General features: G+C 50.9%; 1 protein-coding gene across 5 annotated transcripts in view; it reads right to left on the bottom strand.

Moving 5' to 3' along the window:
- The window catches only part of GRIK5 (glutamate ionotropic receptor kainate type subunit 5), a 68711-nt gene that overhangs the window by 17053 nt on the left and 30647 nt on the right, over positions 1–21011 (bottom strand). For 4 of the 5 annotated variants that reach the window (XM_066373632.1, XM_066373629.1, XM_066373628.1 and 1 more), the window contains 3 exons: positions 1986–2177; positions 1686–1795; positions 1032–1205 (listed from right to left, as the gene is read on the bottom strand). In XM_066373632.1, the coding sequence (XP_066229729.1) occupies positions 1032–1205; positions 1686–1795; positions 1986–2177 (476 nt within the window). The remainder of the gene's footprint in view (positions 1–1031; positions 1206–1685; positions 1796–1985; positions 2178–21011) is intronic. The other variant, XM_066373630.1, reaches the window with a different exon arrangement.

The raw sequence follows: 21011 nt of genomic DNA, 5'->3' as shown, positions 1-21011 counted from the left end.
TCGCGACCCACAGGTTGAGAATAAAATATGTATTTTCCGATGGCTTTAGGCGACCCCTGTATTTTGGTCGTTCGACCCCCGCCGGGGTCGCGACCCACAGGTTGAGAACCGCTGCTCTAGCTGAATGTATGCTCTGTACTAAATCACTCCCTCTCTCTAGGTGTACCGTCTAATAAAACCAGGAGACATTCCCTTTCCTAAGCATGCTCCTCAGTTCTCTGTGGTTCTACTGAGGGAAAGGAGGTGAAATGAGCTACATGAACTGCGATGAAATCCAGATGCTACTTGAAACTCAGGTAGCAAAGTCGAGTGCTTATGAAGGCCAGGCCAGAATGTGACTGCAGGGGGAGAGGGAACTGAGGTCTAAGGAACAGACATCAACCCAGGTGGAAATGCCAGCCGAATGCCACCAGATCTTCTGAATTTTTTAAGAGAAATCTGGATTTTTGAGGAACTTTGCCCAGTATTTAAATGTTGCCAACTCATTTTTTAAAACTTTAAACTGTGAGCCAAACAGACCCCATGAGTTGTTGATGTTTGCTCTCTGACAGGTAGCTTCTTGGAACTTGTCATGGCGGTAAAATAACTTCTGTCCAAGCTATCGGGTCCCCAGGTGACTCTGAAGGACCAGGTGTCCCTGTTTGGGCCTTGGCCTCAGGACAGTGAAGGATGTCCTGGCTCTAGGTCTGTAAGCCTCTGTGATTGCCAGGTCAATGTCTGAGACAGCAACAGCACAGGCACAGCTCTGGTTATGACCCCTAATGTCGGCAGAAGCCCTTTCCCATACTAGCCTCACTGAATCTTTACAACCTGAGACATGGCTATGTTTATCCCTATTTTTCAGGTGAGGAGACTGAAGCATGCAGAGGAAAAGTGGCCTACCCAAGGTCACATGTCTAGGGAGTGGGAGAGCTGGGGCTCAGCCCTCCCCCCCATCCCCTGCCACACAGCTGGCAGTGGGGACCAGGGATCCGCCCAGGCCTCAGCATGGCCCCTCCCAGCCCCAGGCAGGTAGACAGAAAGCCTCTCACCAGACTCCGCTGACACAGCGAGTGGACAGCGCTCGGGGCATGATCTCCGAGCCCTGCTGCATGAAGCCCCCAACGGGGAACCAGAGGCTGTTGCCCAGCGTGTACTGGTTCTCCAGGATGTGGGGGCGCGCCCGCAGGCACGGGTGTGGGTTATACCACTCGTACGGGCTCAGCCTGCAAAGAAACATTGTGGAGGAGTGTGAAGGGGGGGGGAGAAAAAAGGGAAAGAAACAGGAAAGAGACAGAGTATGGAGACCAGGAGAGATAGGGGAGAGACAGGAAATGGAGGAAAAAGAGACCAAGAGATGAACAGAGAAACACACACAGGGAGAAGAGGTAGAAAGCGAAAACATGGAGACGGAGAGGCCAAGAGACATCCAGAGACAGAGAGACATGGAGACAAGGCAGAAAGAGACACATAGAGGAAGAGAGAAAGAAAGTATGGAGGGAAGTGGCCCTGAGGGAGAACCACAGAGCAGGTGAGAACCCCAGGGGAAAATGCAGACACATTTTCTGTGTGGGTGCAGGGAATCCAAGGCCCCAAGTGGAGTCCCAGGATGGTCCGAAAGATGATAGAATGTACAGGTCAGTCATGGGCCCCGGCTCAGGCCTCCTCCCTACCCCCTCTCCCCAGGCAGCAGGCAGGGAGCTCACCTGGCGGCCAGGAACAGGACACAGCTGACAGCCAGGTAGGCGAGAAGCATGAAGAGCCACACAGCAGGGGAGAAGGGGTCCAGGAAGGAGAAGTAGCCAGGCTTGCGCCCCTGTGGGGAGAGGGACTGAGACCCCAAGCCACTCTGACCTGAGCCAAATGCCAACCCCTATCCCGTCCCCCCAGGGGCCATGAGCCTGACAGGCCCTCACCAGGTGCAGCCCACAGCCTCTACTTCTCTTGGGGATGCAGGCATCTGGACCCCACTACCTCCAACCTCCATGTCTCCATGGGAACTGTACCATGTGCACTCGGTAGAGGATGCTGATGCCCAGGGTCATGAAGGGTTTGGAGAAGTCGATGACCTTTTCCCGCTCAGCTGTGATGGTGAATGCAGCCACGGCCAGGTCTGCCTTCTGCCAGAAGGGAAGTGGGGGAGGGGGAGATAGCCAGGCAGACAGACGGGCAGTTAGGGAAAAACACATGGAGCACAACTAAGAGAATATCAGAAGCCGAATGGGCAAAGAGAAGAGGACAGGAAGGGTCAGGAGCCTGAACTAGTTCCAAGAATGCCCCAAATGGGACCCTCATTACCTCATGTCTGCTGTAAGAGGCTTCTGGGGCTTGTTTCAGCCCCGCTGCCCCACACCATCCAATCCTTCCCACCCCAGTCAAGTTCATCATTAATGTGTTCCTTTATAAAACCTGCCACTAACCTTCACCCCCCACCACCAATCTAGGGTCCTGGAGACCACCTGGGATTGGAGTTGAGATGCCTGCACACCGACCCACTCAGGACCTTCTTGGGGCCTTGGTTTCTTCTGCCTTAGTTAACAACAGGTAACATTTGTCACATGCTTACTCTGTGCCAGGCTCCATGCCAGATAGCATGTGTACTCCTCCCAACAGCTCCCTGAAGGCCATGACTAGCCCCATTTTATGGATGGAGAAACTGAGTCTCAGAGAGGCAAAGGCAAGAGCTATGACCTCTCTCTCCCGCCCCTGGTAGGCACTGGCAGCATAGATGTGTGCATGAAGGCCCCCTCAGAATACAGGCCCAGTGCCCAGCTCCGCCGAGAGCACGGCCTCAGGGGAAGCTTCACGTGGTCTTGGTGAGAGAGGGGTGCCTAGGGTCCCAGCCTGAAGTGGGAAAGGGTGGGAGTGAGATGGGGTGAGACAGAGAGGGGTTTGGGTTGGGTTCTGACTGGCACACCTGGAATCCCTGATCCAAAGGGTCATCTCACTCTGGCCCATGCAGCCGTTAGCTGGCCTTTGGCTGTGGGCAGGCAGGACACAGGCTAGGGAAAAACCTGGCACTTCTCACCCCACCCCACCCCACCCCAGCCCACCCAAGACACACACTGCACATGTGAGCACTGAACATGGTCACATCTATACCACCTCTCCCAGGTGCTCACCGTGCCAAACCCACACGTGAGTGCCCAGACACAGGCTGACCAACGATGCACTGACACAGACAGGCAGGCAGATGTGTGCCCTGTACACAAGTATAGGGAGGAGCGCAGGAACACAGGGGAGCAGGAGTCCTGAGGCACAGTGCCCACACTAGCACACACGGCCCTCACATGTGTACACACATCACGGCCCAGGCAGGGCAGGGTGCTGAGAGGGGCCTGGTGCGGGGATGGGGAGCCTCATCTTTGCCCTGAGCTCGCTGAGTGACCTCAGGCAGAGGTTTCCGCAGCTTGCTCATCTGTAAAATGGGGGTGAGGGTTGAGAACCGGATGCCAGGAAGTCCCTTCCAAGTATAATGACTCCACCCCCTAGGCCTCAAGTAAGCCCCAGCATTGATTCCAAACTCAAGCAGAGACCGCCCTCTGGGGCTGAAATAAGAGTCAAATTCCCGGGTCACTGACCAAGGAAGAGACATGCACTCACCCCGAAGGGATTGAGACTGAGAGCACATGAGATAATATGGACCCAAGCAGAACCCAGGCGGGGAGAGAGGGCACATGCCTGAAAGATAACCAAAAGATAGAGAGGGGTGGCACAGGCTGAAAGTAAAACCACAGTCAGTGAAAGTGCACATTGCCCCAGAATGAAGCCCACAGTCAGGCAGAGTGAGACAAGTCTCAAGGACAATTTGATGATAGGGAGAGAAGACAGACCCAAAGGATAAACTATGAAGAGAGAGAGATGGCACAGGTCAAACAACTAACACAGGGCAAGGAAAAGATGGTGCCAGCCTCAGTATGACTTGGGAGCAGAGAGTGGCACAGCCTCAAAGCAGAATTCAGAGACGGTGACATGTGGCAGGGGCCCAGGACACGGCTGGATTCAGAGAATACCCTTGGGAATCCCTAGTTGTTGGGTGTAAGGAGTGAAATTTCCCCCCTTCTTGTGCCCTGGTACTTTTATGACTAACATGTACATTGTCAAGAATAATCACAGCTAACACAGGAATCCAGTTATTTTTATGCACCCACGGGAGCTGTGTCCTGGCGAGGCCCTGCTTGGGGGCCTGAGTCACCATTTCAGAAAGCAAGAGGCAGTGGCTTCTCAGAGGGAGGGTCAAGAGGACCCAGGCTGTCCCCAGGCCAGTTACTCAGCACACTTCTCCCTACGGCCAGCACAGCTCCCAGCTCCTTTCTGTTTCATCCCTGGCCACCTCACTGTCTTCCTCACCCACTCCGAGACCTGGCCTCGGGCCCAGCACTGGGCGGGCCTGTTTCTCTTTCCCATATTCTCCACATCTCCTCCAGTGGCAAGGCAGCAGCTCCGCTTCCAAAACACTCCTTCAATCTGTCCACTTCTCTCCACCTCCACTCCCAGACCCAGACAACCAGGATCTTTCTCTTGACAACAGCATTAGCCTGCCTGGCCTCCCTATCAACACTCATAACCGCAAATCCAAAGGGAGAGTCCCTTGTTTAAAACCCATTAGTGGCTTACCAAACCCATCCCAAACTGATCTAGGACCAAACCTTTTCACAGCCAAGAGGCTCTACATGATCTGAGACACACCTGCCCACTGGCCTCACTTCATGGCCTTTTCCTTCACTCACAAGACTCCAGCCCACAATGGCCACTTTTTGTACTTTGTTTTACTGTATTTTATTTGAGAGAGGCAAGGAGAGAGAGAGACAGGGAGAGAGACAGAAACAGAAACATAGAGACAGGAACATCAAGCTGCTCCTGTATGTGCCCTGACTGGAAAATCGAGCCAGCAACTTCCATGCTCCAGGACGATGCTCCAACCAACAATGTATCCGGCCAGGGCTCAATTTTTATTGATTTTTTTTTTAAGAGAGAAAGAGAAAGAAAGGGAGAGAGATGGGAGGGAGAAGGGAAGCATTCATTTGTTGTTCTACTCAGTCATGCATTCCTTGGTTTCTTCCGGAGTACCCTGATGGGGGATAGAACCTGCAACCTGTTGTTTTGGGATGACACTCTTAACCAACTGAGCTAACTGGCCAGGGCCACTTTTTGAACTTTAACAGCAGGCTTAGGGCCTTTGCATGTGCTTTTCCCCGGCTCCTCCTCACCCTTCGAGGCTTAGCTCATACCTCACCCCTTTGGCCTTCCCCACAACAGCCTCCACACCTCACTTACCCCACACACAGTCATTTCCCTCACCTACACTGCTCACAAATATTAGGGGATATTTTATCACTTCATATTCATTTTGAAATATCCCCTAATTTTTGTCAGCAGCACATTACCCTGTTTCATATCCTTCTTAGCACTACTGGAGATGACCTTATTTACTTGTGTGTGTGTGTGTGTGACAGAGACAGAGAGAGGGACAGATAGGGACAGGCAGATAGGAAGAAAGAGAGATGAGAAGCATCAACTCTTAACTGCAGCACTTTAGTTATTCATTGATTGCTTTCTCACATGTGCCTTGACTGGGAGGTTCCAGCTGAGCCAGTGACCCCTTGCTCAAACCAGCGACCTTGGGTCCAAGCTGGTGAGCCTTGCTCAAACCAGATGAGCCCGCGCTCAAGCTGGTGACCTCGGGGTTTCGAACCTGGGTCCTCCACATCCCAGTCCGATGCTCTATCTACTGCGCCACTGCATGGTCAGGCAGTTTATTTACTTATTAATGGACTATTTTCCCAACTGAATTACAAGCTCAGTGCCTGTTTGGTTAGAAGCACCTCAGAGCCCACACAGAATAGGTTCCCAACAAATACTACCTGGTTTTGAACAAGTCTGGCCTCTCAGAACAAACCCAAGGCTGCTCTGGCTCTGCACAAAATCCCTGGGCCTCTCGCTGCCCTTGTGCCGGCTATTTTCTGATCTTTGCACCTTTAAGCATGCCACGCCCTTTGCCTGAGATGCCCCACTCAACCCTGCAAAACCGGACCTTATCCACCCTTCCATGGTCCCCTCAAGCCTTCCTTCCTCTGCTATTTCTCCATGACCCCCACACACATGCCAGCCCCCCCTGATCTTGGCATTTAGCTCAATTTGGAAAATATCTTGTTAGCTTCTCTGTCTCTGCTACTAAAACTTCAAAGGCAGGGCCAGTAGGACTCATCCTGTCTCCTCTGCTGATAGCCCAGGAACATCACACTTCCTCTAGGAGTCTCCCAACAGAGGAGCCTCTACTTCCCTGGGCCTGGTGGAAGGAACTTCACACTGGTCTGGAAGCCCACATTTACACAGCACTTACCCCTGGCAGAGTTCCAGGGCTTCCCCTTCCTGGAGTATCTCCTTCAGTCCCCCGAGCAACCCTCATGGAGAGGGACTAGCATGGAAGCCATTTTACACGGGAAGAAACCGAGGCACAGTGAAGGTAAGGACCTTGCTCTAGTGGACCCCAGGATTCAGAACCATTCGCCCTCTGAAGGGACTTCACCTGTCTGCTGCTCCCGCCCCTCCTTCCATACCCAGGGTCCAGGTCTGAGGTCAGAGTCCAGGTGTGCAACCCCTCCCTACTTCCAGGGAGCCCAGAAATGAGTACTGAGTAACTAGAAAAGAGAGCGAACCCTTGAGCCTCCCATGAACAGGCAGCCTCTGCCCTCTCCCTAACGACATTCCCAGCAGAAGCCCAAGAGTATCCCTGGCAGCCTCCTCGCTCCTCCTTGCACCTAGCCTCAAATCCTCATGACTCCCCCCCCCCCCCGGGTCCCTCTGGAACCAGGCTGCTTCTCCCCACTTCCACTACCCCTGCCTGGGTCACATCTCTCAGGACTGGAAAGCCGTCTCTGCTTCTCCGGCCCCCCCGGCAGGCAGCCTGAGGAACCCCAGAAACTACAACCTAGACATACCACCCCTCCTTACATGCTGCAATAACCTGCATTCCTCTTACACTCTCAGCCAAAGTGCTCTCCAGCCCCCCACCCTTATCCCCCACAGCTTCAGACAAAATGTTTGCGTTCCCCAAAAATGTATATTGAAATCTTTCCCCTCATGAATGGGATTACTGTCCTTATAAAAGAGGCTCCAGAGGGCTCCCTCGCCCCTTCCACCACATAAGAGGGACACAGTGAGAAGACAGCCACCTACGAGCCTTCACCAGACACCGAGTCAACCAGCACCTGGATCTTGGACTTCCCAGCCTCTAGCACTGTTGACAAATGTTGTTCACAAGCCCCTAGAGCTTATGGTATTTCGTTAGAGCAGCCTGAACAGATGGAAATAGCTGCCATCTCACCCTGCCTTCTCATGTTGCAGCCACTCTGCCCTTTCCATCTGCTCATTCCTTCACCTGCTCAACAGATGTTTGTGGAACATCCACCACTGGCCATACTCAGTTCCGGCTTTGGAAATATAGCAGTAAATATAAAAATATGATGTCAAGTAGTGACACATGCTATGAAGAAAAATAAAGCGGGGTAGCACGATCCAGACTGCCACCCACCCCCACCATAGGGAGGTCTTGCTATAAATGTGAAGGAAGTACAGGAGTGAGGCATAAGAAAACTGGGGAGAAAGTTCCAGGCTGAACGCCAATGGATACAGCAGTGGTCAGATTCAGCTGGTTCGCACTGGTTCGGCAGAACAGATACCTAATTTTTTGTTGAGTTCAGCAAACCGGTTGTTAAAATGGCACTTATAACAGAGTTCATGGTAGGTGCCTGGGCAGCCACCCAATGTGGGAATCACAAATATACATTCCATACTCTTTTTTAACATTCATCTGCGCAAGAGCATGTTCTAAGCGCCTGTAGGAATGTTCATTCCGTCCATAGGTGAAGGACTGGGATCCTACTCCTACAGTGAAAAGATGGTTAAGGATAAGACACACAGCCAATGATGCTCGGATAAAAGGGAAAAAAAATCGCCAGTGAGAATGCCAGTCAAGAAGCAATATGGCCTGACCAGGCGCAGTGGATAGAGTGTCGGACTGGGATGTGGAGGACCCAGGTTCGAGACCCCGAGTTCACCAGCTTGAGCGCGGGCTCATCTGATTTGAGCAAGGCTCACCAGCTTAGACCCAAGGTCGCTGGCTCAAGCAAGGGGTCACTCAGTCTACTGTAGCCCCCCGGTCAAGGCACATATGAGAAATCAATCAATGAACAACTAAGGAACCACAACAAAAAATTGGTGTTTCTCATCTCTCTACCTTCCTATCTGTCCCTCTCTGTGACTCTCTCCATCTCTCTCACAAAAAACCCAACAACCCCCCCCAAAAAAAGTCATTAGGGCAAAGGACCAGTTGTTGAATTATTTGAACCCCACCACTGTGGTACAGCCCTGACGTCCCTGACATGGGAAAAGACTTGCAATCCTGGGTGGCTGGGGCAGAATGAGAGGCATGAAAAATGCAGTGGAGTGGGGCCGGGGCCAGAGCCAGGCAGGGTCTTGCAGGACATAGTAAGGGGGCTGGATTACAGGACATCCCATTGGGGGGTGTGAGAAGGGGGTGATGTGAGCAGGGGGGTGATGTGATATGACTGCCATGAGAATAAACCACAGAGACAAGAATGGAAGTGGGGAGGGGGAGGGATGAATTACAATGGCCATAAGATGCTGGGGGTGGAGCTAAGTGGCAGCAGAGAGAGGTGATCAGACATGGGTTTCATTCCAAAGTGGAGACAGACAGATTTGTAAATGCTCCAAGTTCCTTCCCGGCTCTTCTCCTATCTACCTACCTACCTACCTACCTATTAGGTGAGAGGAGGAGAGATAGTGAGGCAAACTCCAGCATGCACTCAGACCAGGATCCACCCAGCAACCCTGTCTAGGGCTGATGCTCGAGTACTGAGCTATTTTTAGTGACTAAGGCTGACACACTCGGACCAACTGAGCCATCCTCAGTGCCAGGGACACGCTTGAAATTATCGAGCCACTGGCTGCAGAAGGGGAAGAGGGAGAGAGAAGAGGGAGAGGAAAGGGGAGAGAATCAGATGGTTGCCTCTCCTGAGTGCTCTGACCAGGACTCGAACCTGGGACATCCATATAGTAGACCAATGCTCTCTCCACTGAGCCACTGGCCAGGGCCTCCTCTCCTCCTTAGAACCCCTTCCCATCTCCTCCTCTTTCCCCTTCATTTTCCAACAGATAGATATTTGTTAAAGGAGACTTCCCTTCCCAAGAGAACCTTGACAGTAGTTTAGTACCCAGAATGAAGTCAGGAAGAATTCAAATGATGAGCCACCAGTATTGCTGTCTAAATGCCTAAAAACCAACCAAACCACTTGTGACTATTCCACAGTCCAAACCTGCCTTCTACATCAGCTCTGGTAGAACTGTGCTTCTGCTTTGCCCTAGGCTCCCTCAGCCTCTGCCAAGAGGGGGTACGAAAGCAAGGCTGCAAGGCTGGAGGAGAAACAGAGCTGCTCCCTCCTGTCTACTCTCCAGTCCCAGCCTCCTTTAGGTACCGACAGCAGTGGTTCTCCCTGGGGCAGCAGAGGAATCCAGTTCGCAGCTCCCTGACACTTGCAAGAGCCAGCCTTACTGAGCTTGGGGATACCACAGCTAGTTGGCGAGTGCCTTCCCTCTATTTCCAGTAGTTTTTTTTTTCCCTCCAGAACTAGGGACATAGCCACTCCCTACCTTGCTCCTCCATGATACTCAAGAGCAAGTCCAACCCACCTGCCTAATGTTATAAATAATGTTTTACAACTGAAGAATTGAATAGTTGTGACAATATGGCCCAAAAGCCAAAAATATTTACTATCTGGCCCTTTATAGAAGAAGTTTGCTGACCCCTGCCTTGGAGTTCAACTTTGTCCCTCCAAGCTACTTAGAGAATGACTTTATTCCTAATATATAATTCTCTTCATTCAAGTACCTGGCACAGCTCGTCTCCTGGCAGGATCCTGACGATACAAAAATGACAACACCCAGGTTGCATGAGCGCTCAGGCCACATGCTCGCTCACTGCCCACGAGCAGCTAGCTGTTCAGTCTCTAAGAAGGCCCACTAATGAGCAGTTTCTCAAAAGGATAATAGCTGGTTCTGCAGAGAGAGCATGATTTGCTCCCAAATCCTAGATTGATGCTGAGTCACCTCTGGGTGGCCGCATCCCTACTAGCCACCAGCTTTCTTCACAACCCTGGATCTGCTGGGTCAGCAGCCAGCCCAGGTGGCAGACTGGCTTGCACACAGCCTGCCCTGGGTCTCCCTCAGAATGAAAAGCCAAATAGGTTGTTTGGCAAATGGGCTGAAGTAGCACACTCAACTCTGACCCAAGTAGAAGTTGCTGCCCAAATCCAAAAAACCAAATGTTGCAGCCAAGCAGTGTCTCTACTTCCCAGCTCTGCTTTTCAGCTCAGTTGGGCCCCTAATCTGAGTCCCTAAGGTTTAATCTTTCCAACGTCTTCCCCTGTTCCCTCAGCCCTTAGCCTTCCTAAGCCGCTACCTCCATGCCCCTTTGTCTTTTTTTTTTTACTCTTTGTCAGCTGGTTAACTCCTTTTTTTTTTTTGACAGAGACAGAGAGAGTCAGACAGACAGGGAGGGAGAGAGAAGCATCAAGTCTTTGTTGCGGCATCTTAATTGTTCATTGATTGCTTGCTCATTAATTGCTTTCTCATATGTGCCTTAATGGGGAGGGGGCTACAGCAGAGAGAGTGAACCCTTGCTCTAGCCAGCGACCTTGGGCTCAAGCCAGCGACCATGGGGTCATGTCTATGATCCCACGCTCCAGCTGGATAAGCCTGTGCTCAAGCCAGCGACCTCAGGGATTTGTACCTGGGTCTTCTGCATCCCAGGCTGATGCTCTATCCATTGCGCCACCTCCTGGTTAACAACTGTCACATAGAATTCTCTCTGTTCAAGTAGCTGGTATTTTTGTCTCCAAACTGGAGATTGACTGACAGATGTCAGTAGTGGGTTTGGTTTACTATGACTCCCTTCCTACTCAATGAAGTGGGCCAGCCGATACTGTGTGAACTGTCATGGATGGAGCAAGAGAACTGAAGGTGTCCTGAAGCAAGACCAAAGGCATGGCTGTGCTCCTGGCTTCCAGTGGTCCTGGGAAAGAGGCTTGGAGAAAAAGCATTTGCCAGGTCAGTAGTCACACCAGCTGCCAAGGGCTGTGTTGACCTGCTCTAGTAAAGTCACTTCATTGGGTGAACTAGAATTGGAGTCACCACCTGATTACATTTATAATAACTCAGTCATTCTTTAAGAACCATCTACCTTCTACACAGACCAAACAGACCAATTGAACCAGATGAGATCACTATCCCTGCTTCTTTCAAGCCATTCACAGGGGCATTACTTGGTGTAATTCCCCCTACAGGATGTAGAATTGCTTTTGGATTACTATCCGGTAAAGACAGGGAATTTCCACTTGGCTCTTGCTACCATAATGGCCCTGACTCCATGGCTCAGCTCTGCCAGCTGCCACATGTATCTATTCCAATTATATAACCAGGACCTGGCAAAACACAAGGTGGGTCCACAGGCCTAGTTGGCCTATTCTGAGTTGAACCTGGGCTCACACCCCATCTATTACCTGACCACATAAATCACACTGTGGTCTACCAGTTAAAGCAGGGAAAATCAGAATGATCTGCCATCTATAAAAATGGCAGGGGGTTGTCTAAATATCTAAAAGCCAATCAAAACCCTCAGTACTGAGAAGGAGCCTGTCTAGAAATGGGTATAACCTTTCTAGGAAGCAGTTTAACAATATCTAACCAAAGACACACAGAGGGTCTCCCTCTTTCATGTTGTCAGAGAATCAGTCAATCAGCTACAATACAGGCAAAGCTGGTGCATTAAGATGGTTGTTTACGGTTGTTTATAACAGTACAGACAAAAAAAATACTTGGAAACAACCAAATATAAAAAATGTCTGGGGCCCTGGCCGGTTGGCTCAGCGGTAGAGCGTCGGCCTGGCATGCGGGGGACCCGGGTTCGATTCCCGGCCAGGGCACATAGGAGAAGCGCCCATTTGCTTCTCCACCCCCACCCCCTCCTTCCTCTCTGTCTCTCTCTTCCCCTCCCGCAGCCAAGGCTCCATAGGAGCAAAGATGGCCCGGGCGCTGGGGATGGCTCCTTGGCCTCTGCCCCAGGCGCTAGAGTGGCTCTGGTCGCGGCAGAGCGACGCCCCGGAGGGGCAGAGCATCGCCCCCTGGTGGGCAGAGCGTCGCCCCTGGTGGGCGTGCCGGGTGGATCCCGGTCCGGTGCATGCGGAAGTCTGTCTGACTGTCTCTCCCCGTTTCCAGCTTCAGAAAAATACAAAAATACAAAAACTAAAAAAATAAAAAAAAATAAAAAAAATAAAAATAAAAAATGTTTGGCCTGGCCCTGGCCGGTTGGCTCAGCGGTAGAGCGTTGGCCTGGCATGCGGGGGACCTGGGTTCGATTCCCGGCCAGGGCACATAGGAGAAGCGCTCATTTGCTTCTCCACCACCCCCTCCTTCTTCTCTCTTTCTTCCCCTCCCGCAGCCGAGGCTCCATTGGAGCGAGGATGGCCCGGGCGCTGGGGATGACTCCTTGGCCTCTGCCCCAGGCGCTGGAGTGGCTCTGGTCGCCCCGGAGGGGCAGAGCATCGCCCCCTGGTGGGCAGAGCTCTGCCCCTGGTGGGCGTGCCGGGTGGATCCCAGTTGGGCACATGCGGGAGGGAGTCTGTCTGACTGTCTCTCCCCGTTTCCAGCTTCGGAAAAATACAAAAAAAAAAAAATATTTGGCCTTGCTCTGGTCGGCTAGCTCAGCGGTAGAGCACCGGCCTGGTGTGTGGAAATTCCAGGTTCGATTCCCGGCCAGGGCACACAAGAGAAGTGCCCATTTGTTTCTCTACCCTTCCCCCTCTCCTTTCTCTCTATCTCTCTCTTTCACTCCCACAGTCAAGGTTCCATTGGAGCAAAGTTGGCCCGGGCCCTGAGGATGGCTCCATGGCCTCCGCCTCAGGTGCTAGAATGGCTCTGGTTGCAACAGAGCAATGCCCTGAATGGGCAGAGCATCGTCCCCTAGTGGGCATGCCGGGTATATCCCGGTCGGGCACATGCAGGAGTCTCTCTCTGCCTCCCTGATTCTCACTTCAGAAAAATACTCCCCCCAAAAAAATGTTTTGGCCTTGGCAAGTTGGTTCATTGGATAGAGCATAGGCCCAGCATATGGATGTCCCAGGTTTGATTCTGGTCAGGGCACACAAGGGAAATGATCATCTGCTTCTCTCCCCTCCCTCTTCTCTCCCTCTTTCCCTCCCACAGCCAGTGACTCGAATGGTTCAAGTGTCGGCCCCCAGCACTAAAGATAGCTCGGTTGTTCCCAGCACATCAGCCTTAGGAGCTAAAAAAAGCTTGGTTGATTTGAGCATCAGCCCCAGACAGGATTGCCAGGTGAATTCTGGTTGGGGTGCATGCAGGAATCTGCCTCACTATCTTCCCTCCTCTCACTTAAAAAAAAAAAAGAATTCACTAGTTATAGTATGTCCACACAGGGATTAATAGGCAGTCATATAATATCCTGTTTAGGTGAAAACAGTAAGATACCATTTTTAGCCTTTCAGATTGGCAAAAACTTTTTAAAAAGATTGATAATACCCATTGTTGGCAAGAGTGTGGGAAATTTGACATTCTAGTGCACGCTGATGAAAATATAAATTGGTGGAACCTTTCTGAACAGCCATTTGGCAGTATAAACTTAAAAAATGTTCATACTTTTTGACCCAGTGCTTCTACTGCTTACAATGCATCCCTCAAGAACACACCCACAAATCCACAGGCCTAGCTGATGGTGGCATTGTCTATACTAGCGAAAACTGGAAATCACCCAAATATCCATCAATAAGAAATGAGTTAAATAATCCATGATATGGGCCTGACTGATTGGCTCAGCAGCAGAGCGTCAACCCAGTGCATGAAGTCCCAGGTTCGATTCCCAGTCAGGGCACAGAGGAGAAGTGACCACTTCCTTCTTCACCCCTCCCCTCCCCTCTCTCTTCCTCTCATGAAGCCATGGCTCGAATGAGCAAGTTGGCCCTGGACGCTGAGGATGGCTCCATGGCCTCGCCTAAGGTGTTAAAAAAAGCTTGGGTGCCAAGCAATGGAGCAGTTGTCCCAGATGGGCAGAACATCAGCCCCCTAGTGGGCTTGCCAGGTGGATCCCGGTCAGGGCACATGTGAGAGTCTCTCTCCACCTCCTTGCCTCTCACTTGATTAAAATAATAATAATAATAATAATGCATCATGCCTAACCAGTGGTGGCACAGTGGATAGAGCATTGACCTAGGATGCTGAGGACCCAGGTTCAAAACCCTGAAGTTGCAGGTTTGAGCATGGCTCATGTGACTTGAGCATTGGATCATAGACATAATTTCATGGTCACTGGCTTGGCTGGAGTCACCCCCCCTCTGGTCAAGGCATGTATGAGAAGCAATCAATGAACAATTAAAGTAATATAACTGAGTTGAAGCTTCTCATCTGTCTCCCTTCCTGTCTGTTTGTCTCTGTCTCTCTCTAGCAAAATAATAATAATAATGCATGCCCAGCCACACAATAAAATGTATATTTCTCCACATGAATTTTTTTTTTTAAGTTTAGTGAGAGGAGGGGAAACAGAGAGACAGACTCCCACATGCGCCCCGACCAGGATCCACCCAGCAAGCCCACTAAGTGGGCGATGTTCTGCCCATCAGGGGCCATTGCTCCCTTGCAACTGGAGCCATTCTAGTGCCTGCGGCAGAGGCCATGGAGCCATCCTCAGCGCCCGGGCCAACTTTGCTTCAATGGAGCCTTGGCTGTGGGAGGGGAAGAGAGATAGAGAGAAAGGAGAGGGGGAGGGGTGGAGAAACAGATGGGTGCTTCTCCTGTGTGCCCTGGCCGGGAATTGAACCCAGGACTTCCACGCACCAGGCCAACACTCTATCACTGAGCCAACCAGCCATGATCAGAATTATAATATATTTCTTAGCACCTGAGGCAGAGGCCATGGAGCCATCCTCAGAGCCTGAGGCAAACTCATGAGCTAATTGAGCCATGGTTGCATGAGGGGAAGAGAGAGAGAAGGGGGAGGGGTACAGAGGCAGATGGTCACTTCCCGTGTGTCCTGACCGAGAATTGAACTCGGGACCTCCACACACTGGGCCGACACTCTACTGCTAAGCCAACCCGCCAGGGCCTCCACTTGAATTTCTAATAGTCATCTCAAAGGATCCCTGTCCAGAGACAACTTATTTCCCCAACACCACCAAACTGCTCCTCTCACATCCTTCCATGATGGAAACTGGCCTCACCATTCTCCCAGCTGTTTAGGCCAAACCCTACCATCACCCTTGGTCCCTCTCTCCCACGTGCACATATCTGATCCAGCCACCACTTAAGCACAAGCCAGCATCTTCTCTGTCTTCCAAATCCATCAATGGCTTTCTAAATGGACAATTCTGTTTCTACTCTTTACCCAGTATAGTTATTTCTCAACAGAGTAGCAAGAGTAATAATTTTTTTAAGAGAAAGACAGACAGACATAGAGACAAAAAGACAGGTAGTGAGAGAGATGAGAAGAGAGAGAGTTGAGAAGCATCAGCTCGTAGTTGTGACCCTTTAGTTGTTCACTGATTGCTTCTCATACATGTCTTGACTGGGGGGCTCCAGCCGAGCCAATGACCCCTTGCTTAAGCCAGCGACTTTGGGCTCAAGCCAGCAACCATGGGATCATTCTGATGTTCCCGCACTCAGCCCAGCAACCTTGGGATTTCAAACCTGGGACCTCAGTGTCCCAGGTTGACACTGTATCCACTGTGGCACCACCGGTCAGGAGAGAGTAATAATTTTTAAATGATTTAAAAATTGCCCTAGCTGGGTGGTTCAGTTGGTTAGAATATCGCCCCCATGTCCCAGGGGCATGGATTTGATCCCTGGTTGAGACACATACTGGAATCAAGCAATGAATACATGAATGAGTGGAACATCAAATCAATGTTTCTCTCTCCCTTCCTCTCTCTGAAAAATCAATCAGTCAATAAAAAATTTTAATGCATCAAGGTTGCATATCCATACAATGGAAGAAAATGAATGGAGCACTGAAAATAAATGGAGCACTGATAGATGCTACAATGGGGATGAACCTTGAACACATTACGCTGAGTGGAAGAAGCCAGACACAAAAGACCATGTATTAGATGATTCCATTTACATGAAATATTATTAGTAAATAAATCCATTGAGACAGAGAGCAGATTGGTGGTTGCCAAGGGCTTGGGAAAGGGGAATGGGGACTTTTCAATGGGGATCGGGTTTTCTTTCAGGACTCATCACAAATGTTTTGGAAGTAGATAGAGTTGATTGTTGTACAACATTGTGAATACACTAAATACCACTGAATTATATACTTTAAGATAATTCTGTGATATGCATTTCACCTCAATAAAAGAAAAAAAAGTTAGATCATAGCACATTCTCTGCTTAAAAGCTTTCAATGGCTTCCCAACATGATACAGATAACATCCAAACTTCTTATCCTAAGACTCTCATGATTGGGGCTCTGCTCTGGGACCTTGCACTCTCACCCACTCCCCACACCTCCATTTTAGAGGGGAAATTGAGTTCAGAGAGATAAAGTGGTTTGCCAGAGATCATGTGGAAACTCGGGCTACCTGAAGCTGGCTCTTCCTGTCTCCTAAGCAGCTCAAGCTGCAGTGCCTTGGTGGCCACCCAGACACTCCTTCAGGACAGGGCACTCACTGCCCCAGCTGCACAGTGCTAGTGGCTGATCACTCTCAACTCTGTCAGTGAAAAAAAACCCTCACCCAAGGTCTCGACCTTCCCTGATGACAGTCTTCTGCAATAATGTACATACAGGTGGGGGGTATAAAGGCTTGCTTCCTTACCTCAGGGGGATGCCTTCGATGGCCGTCCCAGCTTCAGAGCTGCCACGGCACAGCTGAGGCTCAGTCATAACTGCATCGCCACTCAGTTCCTCCCCCTGCCCAAGCCTGCTCCTTCACTTCCTCACAAGGCTGGTCTTCAAGAACACAACAACATTCCTCCTGCCTACCTAACTCCACGTCAAAGTCCATTTCCTGGGACCCCGGCCTAAGAGCTCTGCCCTTCAGGGCCAGGCTGGAGGGCACAGACTTTATCCTGAAGACCCTGGGAGACTACAGCTAAAGCATGCAAGTTACAGGTCAGGTTTGTAGAAAGATTCTACTGGAAGACAAACTGGACTAGAGAGAGATAAGGGGCCAGCAGACGAGTGAGGAGGATGGTGAGAGGTGCTGGGGCCTGAATTCACACCGTGGCAATGATAGCAAGGAGGCCAATTCCAACAATGGCCACTGGGTGGAATAAATGGGCCATAAATCTAGATGGGCCAGTGAACCTACACCGGGCCTGGGATGACTCAGGGGATGCCGGTATTCCGGGCTGTCTTCCACCTGGAAGTTACTCGTCAGCTCTGGGCCAGCCTGTTGGGGTGCCAGCCTGGCCCTGCCTGTCATTAGCTGTGTGGCCTGGACATCTCACTCTGCCCATGAGAGAAAACTGGGCTAATACCAGACCCTCCTTCTGTGGTAGCCATGAAGAGTCAAGGAATTAATCCAAGTTCAAAAAGCTTGGACAAGGCCCTGACTGGGTAGTTCAGTTGGTTAAAGCCTTCTCCCAATACCAAGGTTGTGGGTTCAATCACCTGTCAGAGTACATACAAGAATCAAACAATAAGCCTAACCAGGTAGTGACACAGTGGAAAGAGTGTTGGCTTGGCACACAAAGGACCCAGGTTCGAAGCCCCGAGGTCACTGGCTTGAGCACAGGCTCATCCGCCTTGAGCACAGGCTCACCAACTTGAGTGTGGGGTCACTGGCTTGAGCCTAAGGTCACTGGCTTGAGTACAAGGTCGCTGGCTTGAGCCTAAGGTCGCTGGCTTGAGTACAAAGTTTCTGGCTTGAGCAACAGGTCACTTGCTTTGCTGTAGCCCTCCTCCCCTGGTCAAGGCACATATGAGAAAGCAATGAATGAACAACTAAGGTGCCGCAACAAAGAATTGATGCTTCACATCTCTCTCCCTTACTGTCTGTCTGTCCCTGTCTTCCCTCTCTGTCTCTTTCTCTGTCACTAAAAAAAAAAAAAAAAAATCAATGAATGCATGTATGGGTGAAATAACAAATTAATGTTTCTCTCTCTCTCCTCCCACCCTGCTTCTCTCTTTCCCTTCCTCTCTCTCTAGAAAATCAATAAATAAGTAAAATTAAAAAAAAAAAAGCTTGGCCAGGGACCGGCATGCCGTGAGTGAGCACTGCCCTGCTTCCTGCAGGTTTCCCATGGGCCTGTTTGGTGTCTGGAAAGAGCACAGGCCTTGGGTCCGACACACCTGGCTGCCCTGTGTTTTTAGGGGGACAAGTCCCTTCACTGCTGAGACATAGATCTCATATCTGTAGGAAGGCAGTCATCCACTGGACCATGAGGGATTGTTAGGAGAAAGAAATTACACTTGAAAAATTCCTGGCACATGGTATAAAGTCAATGAACGCAGCTGCTGCTGCGAGGCTGCTGGGGAGTAGCTGCATAAAGCACAGCACCCTCGGCCGTCCCACGGCAGACAGCTGAGCCTCAGCGAGGCCAGACCCCGCCTGTCCTTTGCACTGCCAGCCTGCTCCTCCTCCAGTGTTCTCTCCCTAAATGTCATTGCCATTGCCCAGCTGCCCAAGCCAGAAATGGGAGGAACACCATCGTCTTCTCTGCTATGCCCCCGGCCCCAGGCAGTCACCAAGCTCTGGTATGCTCCCTCTCTGCCATTCCCTTACGTTTCCACTAGTCACCCTGGCAGGCCTGCTGATCCCCCCCCCCCCACTGATTGTTTCCTCACTGAAGCTAGCACAGACCCTGAGGGGCACATCCCGAGGACCTCCTTCTGAGAGCCAAACTGTAACCTGCCCAGTAAGAGCAAGGCCAGGCCTAGCCACTGTATCCCCAGGGTACAGCACAGAGCCTTGCATACAGTAGACAATAAATTCTAGCTGGCTGGAGAAGGGACAAATGAGTGAATATATCTACGCGCTGGCTGTGCCAATAGAAATAACATGACCAAAGAGGGAACTTGCACACAGCACCCACGACCTGCCAGCCCCATTCCAAGGACCATGGATTAACTTGTTTCATGCTCATGACAGCTCTTCCTGTGTGCTAACCACTGGTTTCCCCCCAATTTTACAGTTGAAAAAATTATGTTAAAGGGAGGTTAAGTAACTTGTCCAAGGTCACACAGCTAGTACAAAGCAAAGCCAAAATTCAAACCGTATTCAGGACCACAATAGCGGCAACTGATCAGAAAAGGTCCCAGTCACTGTGCTGTGCTTTTCCCCAGGCACCACTGCACCAAATTCTCCCACAATCCTGTGGGGCAGGCCCAAGGCACAGGGGCTTAAGACTCTTACCCAAGGTCATGCAGCCATAAATAGGACTATTTCACTACTTCTTTGTTGATGAATGAACTGGTACCCAGTTTAGTGAGGGGCCACTGCCCTGGTATCTACTTACTTCTGGGGCCCCAGGCTGTGAAAATGTAGGTCATGTGGAAACCAGCCAGTTGGGTGGGCGCTAGGCACCAGCTCTTCCACTCCTCACCTCCTGTCTCCTCAGGTTCTGGCTTTAGGTGGAGCTTTAACTACTGGCAGCCTGTGGGGCAGTGCCTCTGGCCTGCTCGTGGGGTACGGCAGGGGAGACCCAGCCACCAGGACCCCAGGGATACCCCCATCCCAATCCCCACAGCAGCTCTGCTTTGTCCAGGGTTCTGAGGGTGCTTTCAACTGGAAAAAGGGCTCTGCAGTCAAAACAATTTTTGAAAATCTGTGCCCTGTAGGATAAATGTCCTTGTCAAAAGCAGCCTTCTCAAGTCTACCCTGATGACATTCAGGGGCTCGAATGCAATAAATTCTGGGATGGAGGAGGCAGGAGGGGGAGAATCTCTAGTGCCCTTAACCAAGTCCAAGGCCAAGGCTGCCCTAACCATTTGTGGCCACAGGTCCTTAATCTGCACACCTGCCTGGGTGTACCCTTGCTGGAGCTTATGTGTATCCCGTGCACAGTGCTGCCTCTGGGCATTTGCAGTCGCAGCTCCTAGTACCTGGGATAAAAAGAGGAACTGGACATGGGCAAGCCTCTCTAACAAGGAATGTGTGCAGTGCAGTCCATTTTCTGTAACCCTCACTATAGACTTGTCAGGTATCATTACCCCTGTCCCAAGGAGGGGAAACTGAGATTCAGAAAAGAGAAATGACATACCTGAACACTCAAACCCAGGTTGGTCTGATTCCAAAATATTCTTTCCAGTGCTCCCTCACCTCTGATCTCCCAGGCCCCTGCCTCTCCCTCCTCACCTTCTCCCAAATTCTGCAGACACTGTCAGGGTGCCCCACTCTTATCTTATCCCCCCACCTTTGTAAATGCCATTTCTTCTGCTCCAAAACCACTGCTGTCCTCCCACACCCCCTTCATCTTTCTGACTCTACACCCTCTGAATACCCGCTTGGGTGCTACCTCTTCTGGGAAATCCTCCCTGGCTGGCTGGCTAGGTAAGAAGCTTCTCTAAGACTAAATTTCCCTATCACATCCCCAGTGGCTCTGGCTCTTTTTCCATTCAATATTTTTTAAAGTTATTTATTGACTTTTAGTAAGAGGGGAAGGGAGAGATAGGAACATCGATTTGTTTCTGTGTGTTGACTTGACTGGGGATAGAAAAAGCAACCTCTGCACTTCGGGACAGTGTTCTAACCAACTGAGCTATCGGACAAGACCCAATGGCTCGGCCTTGTAGTCATTTGCTTTTCTGCATCCTAAGGAAACATTAAACTCTTGGGGGCAGGGTCTAGGGCCGCTGTGCTCAGCCCCACATCCTATGCTGCCAGCATGGTGCAGACACAGTACGTGCTCAACAAACACTGAATGAGTGGACTTGAGCTCAGCAGGCAGGCTCAATGTCTGCAACATGCCAGGCCCTCCTGGCAGGTACTGGGCATAGCACACAAATG

The sequence above is a fragment of the Saccopteryx leptura genome, chromosome 3, assembly GCF_036850995.1.
Source record: "Saccopteryx leptura isolate mSacLep1 chromosome 3, mSacLep1_pri_phased_curated, whole genome shotgun sequence".
Lineage (NCBI taxonomy): Eukaryota > Metazoa > Chordata > Mammalia > Chiroptera > Emballonuridae > Saccopteryx > Saccopteryx leptura.
The sequence above is the reverse complement of the archived record's forward strand: the minus strand, read 5'-3'. Positions and strand labels throughout refer to the sequence as shown.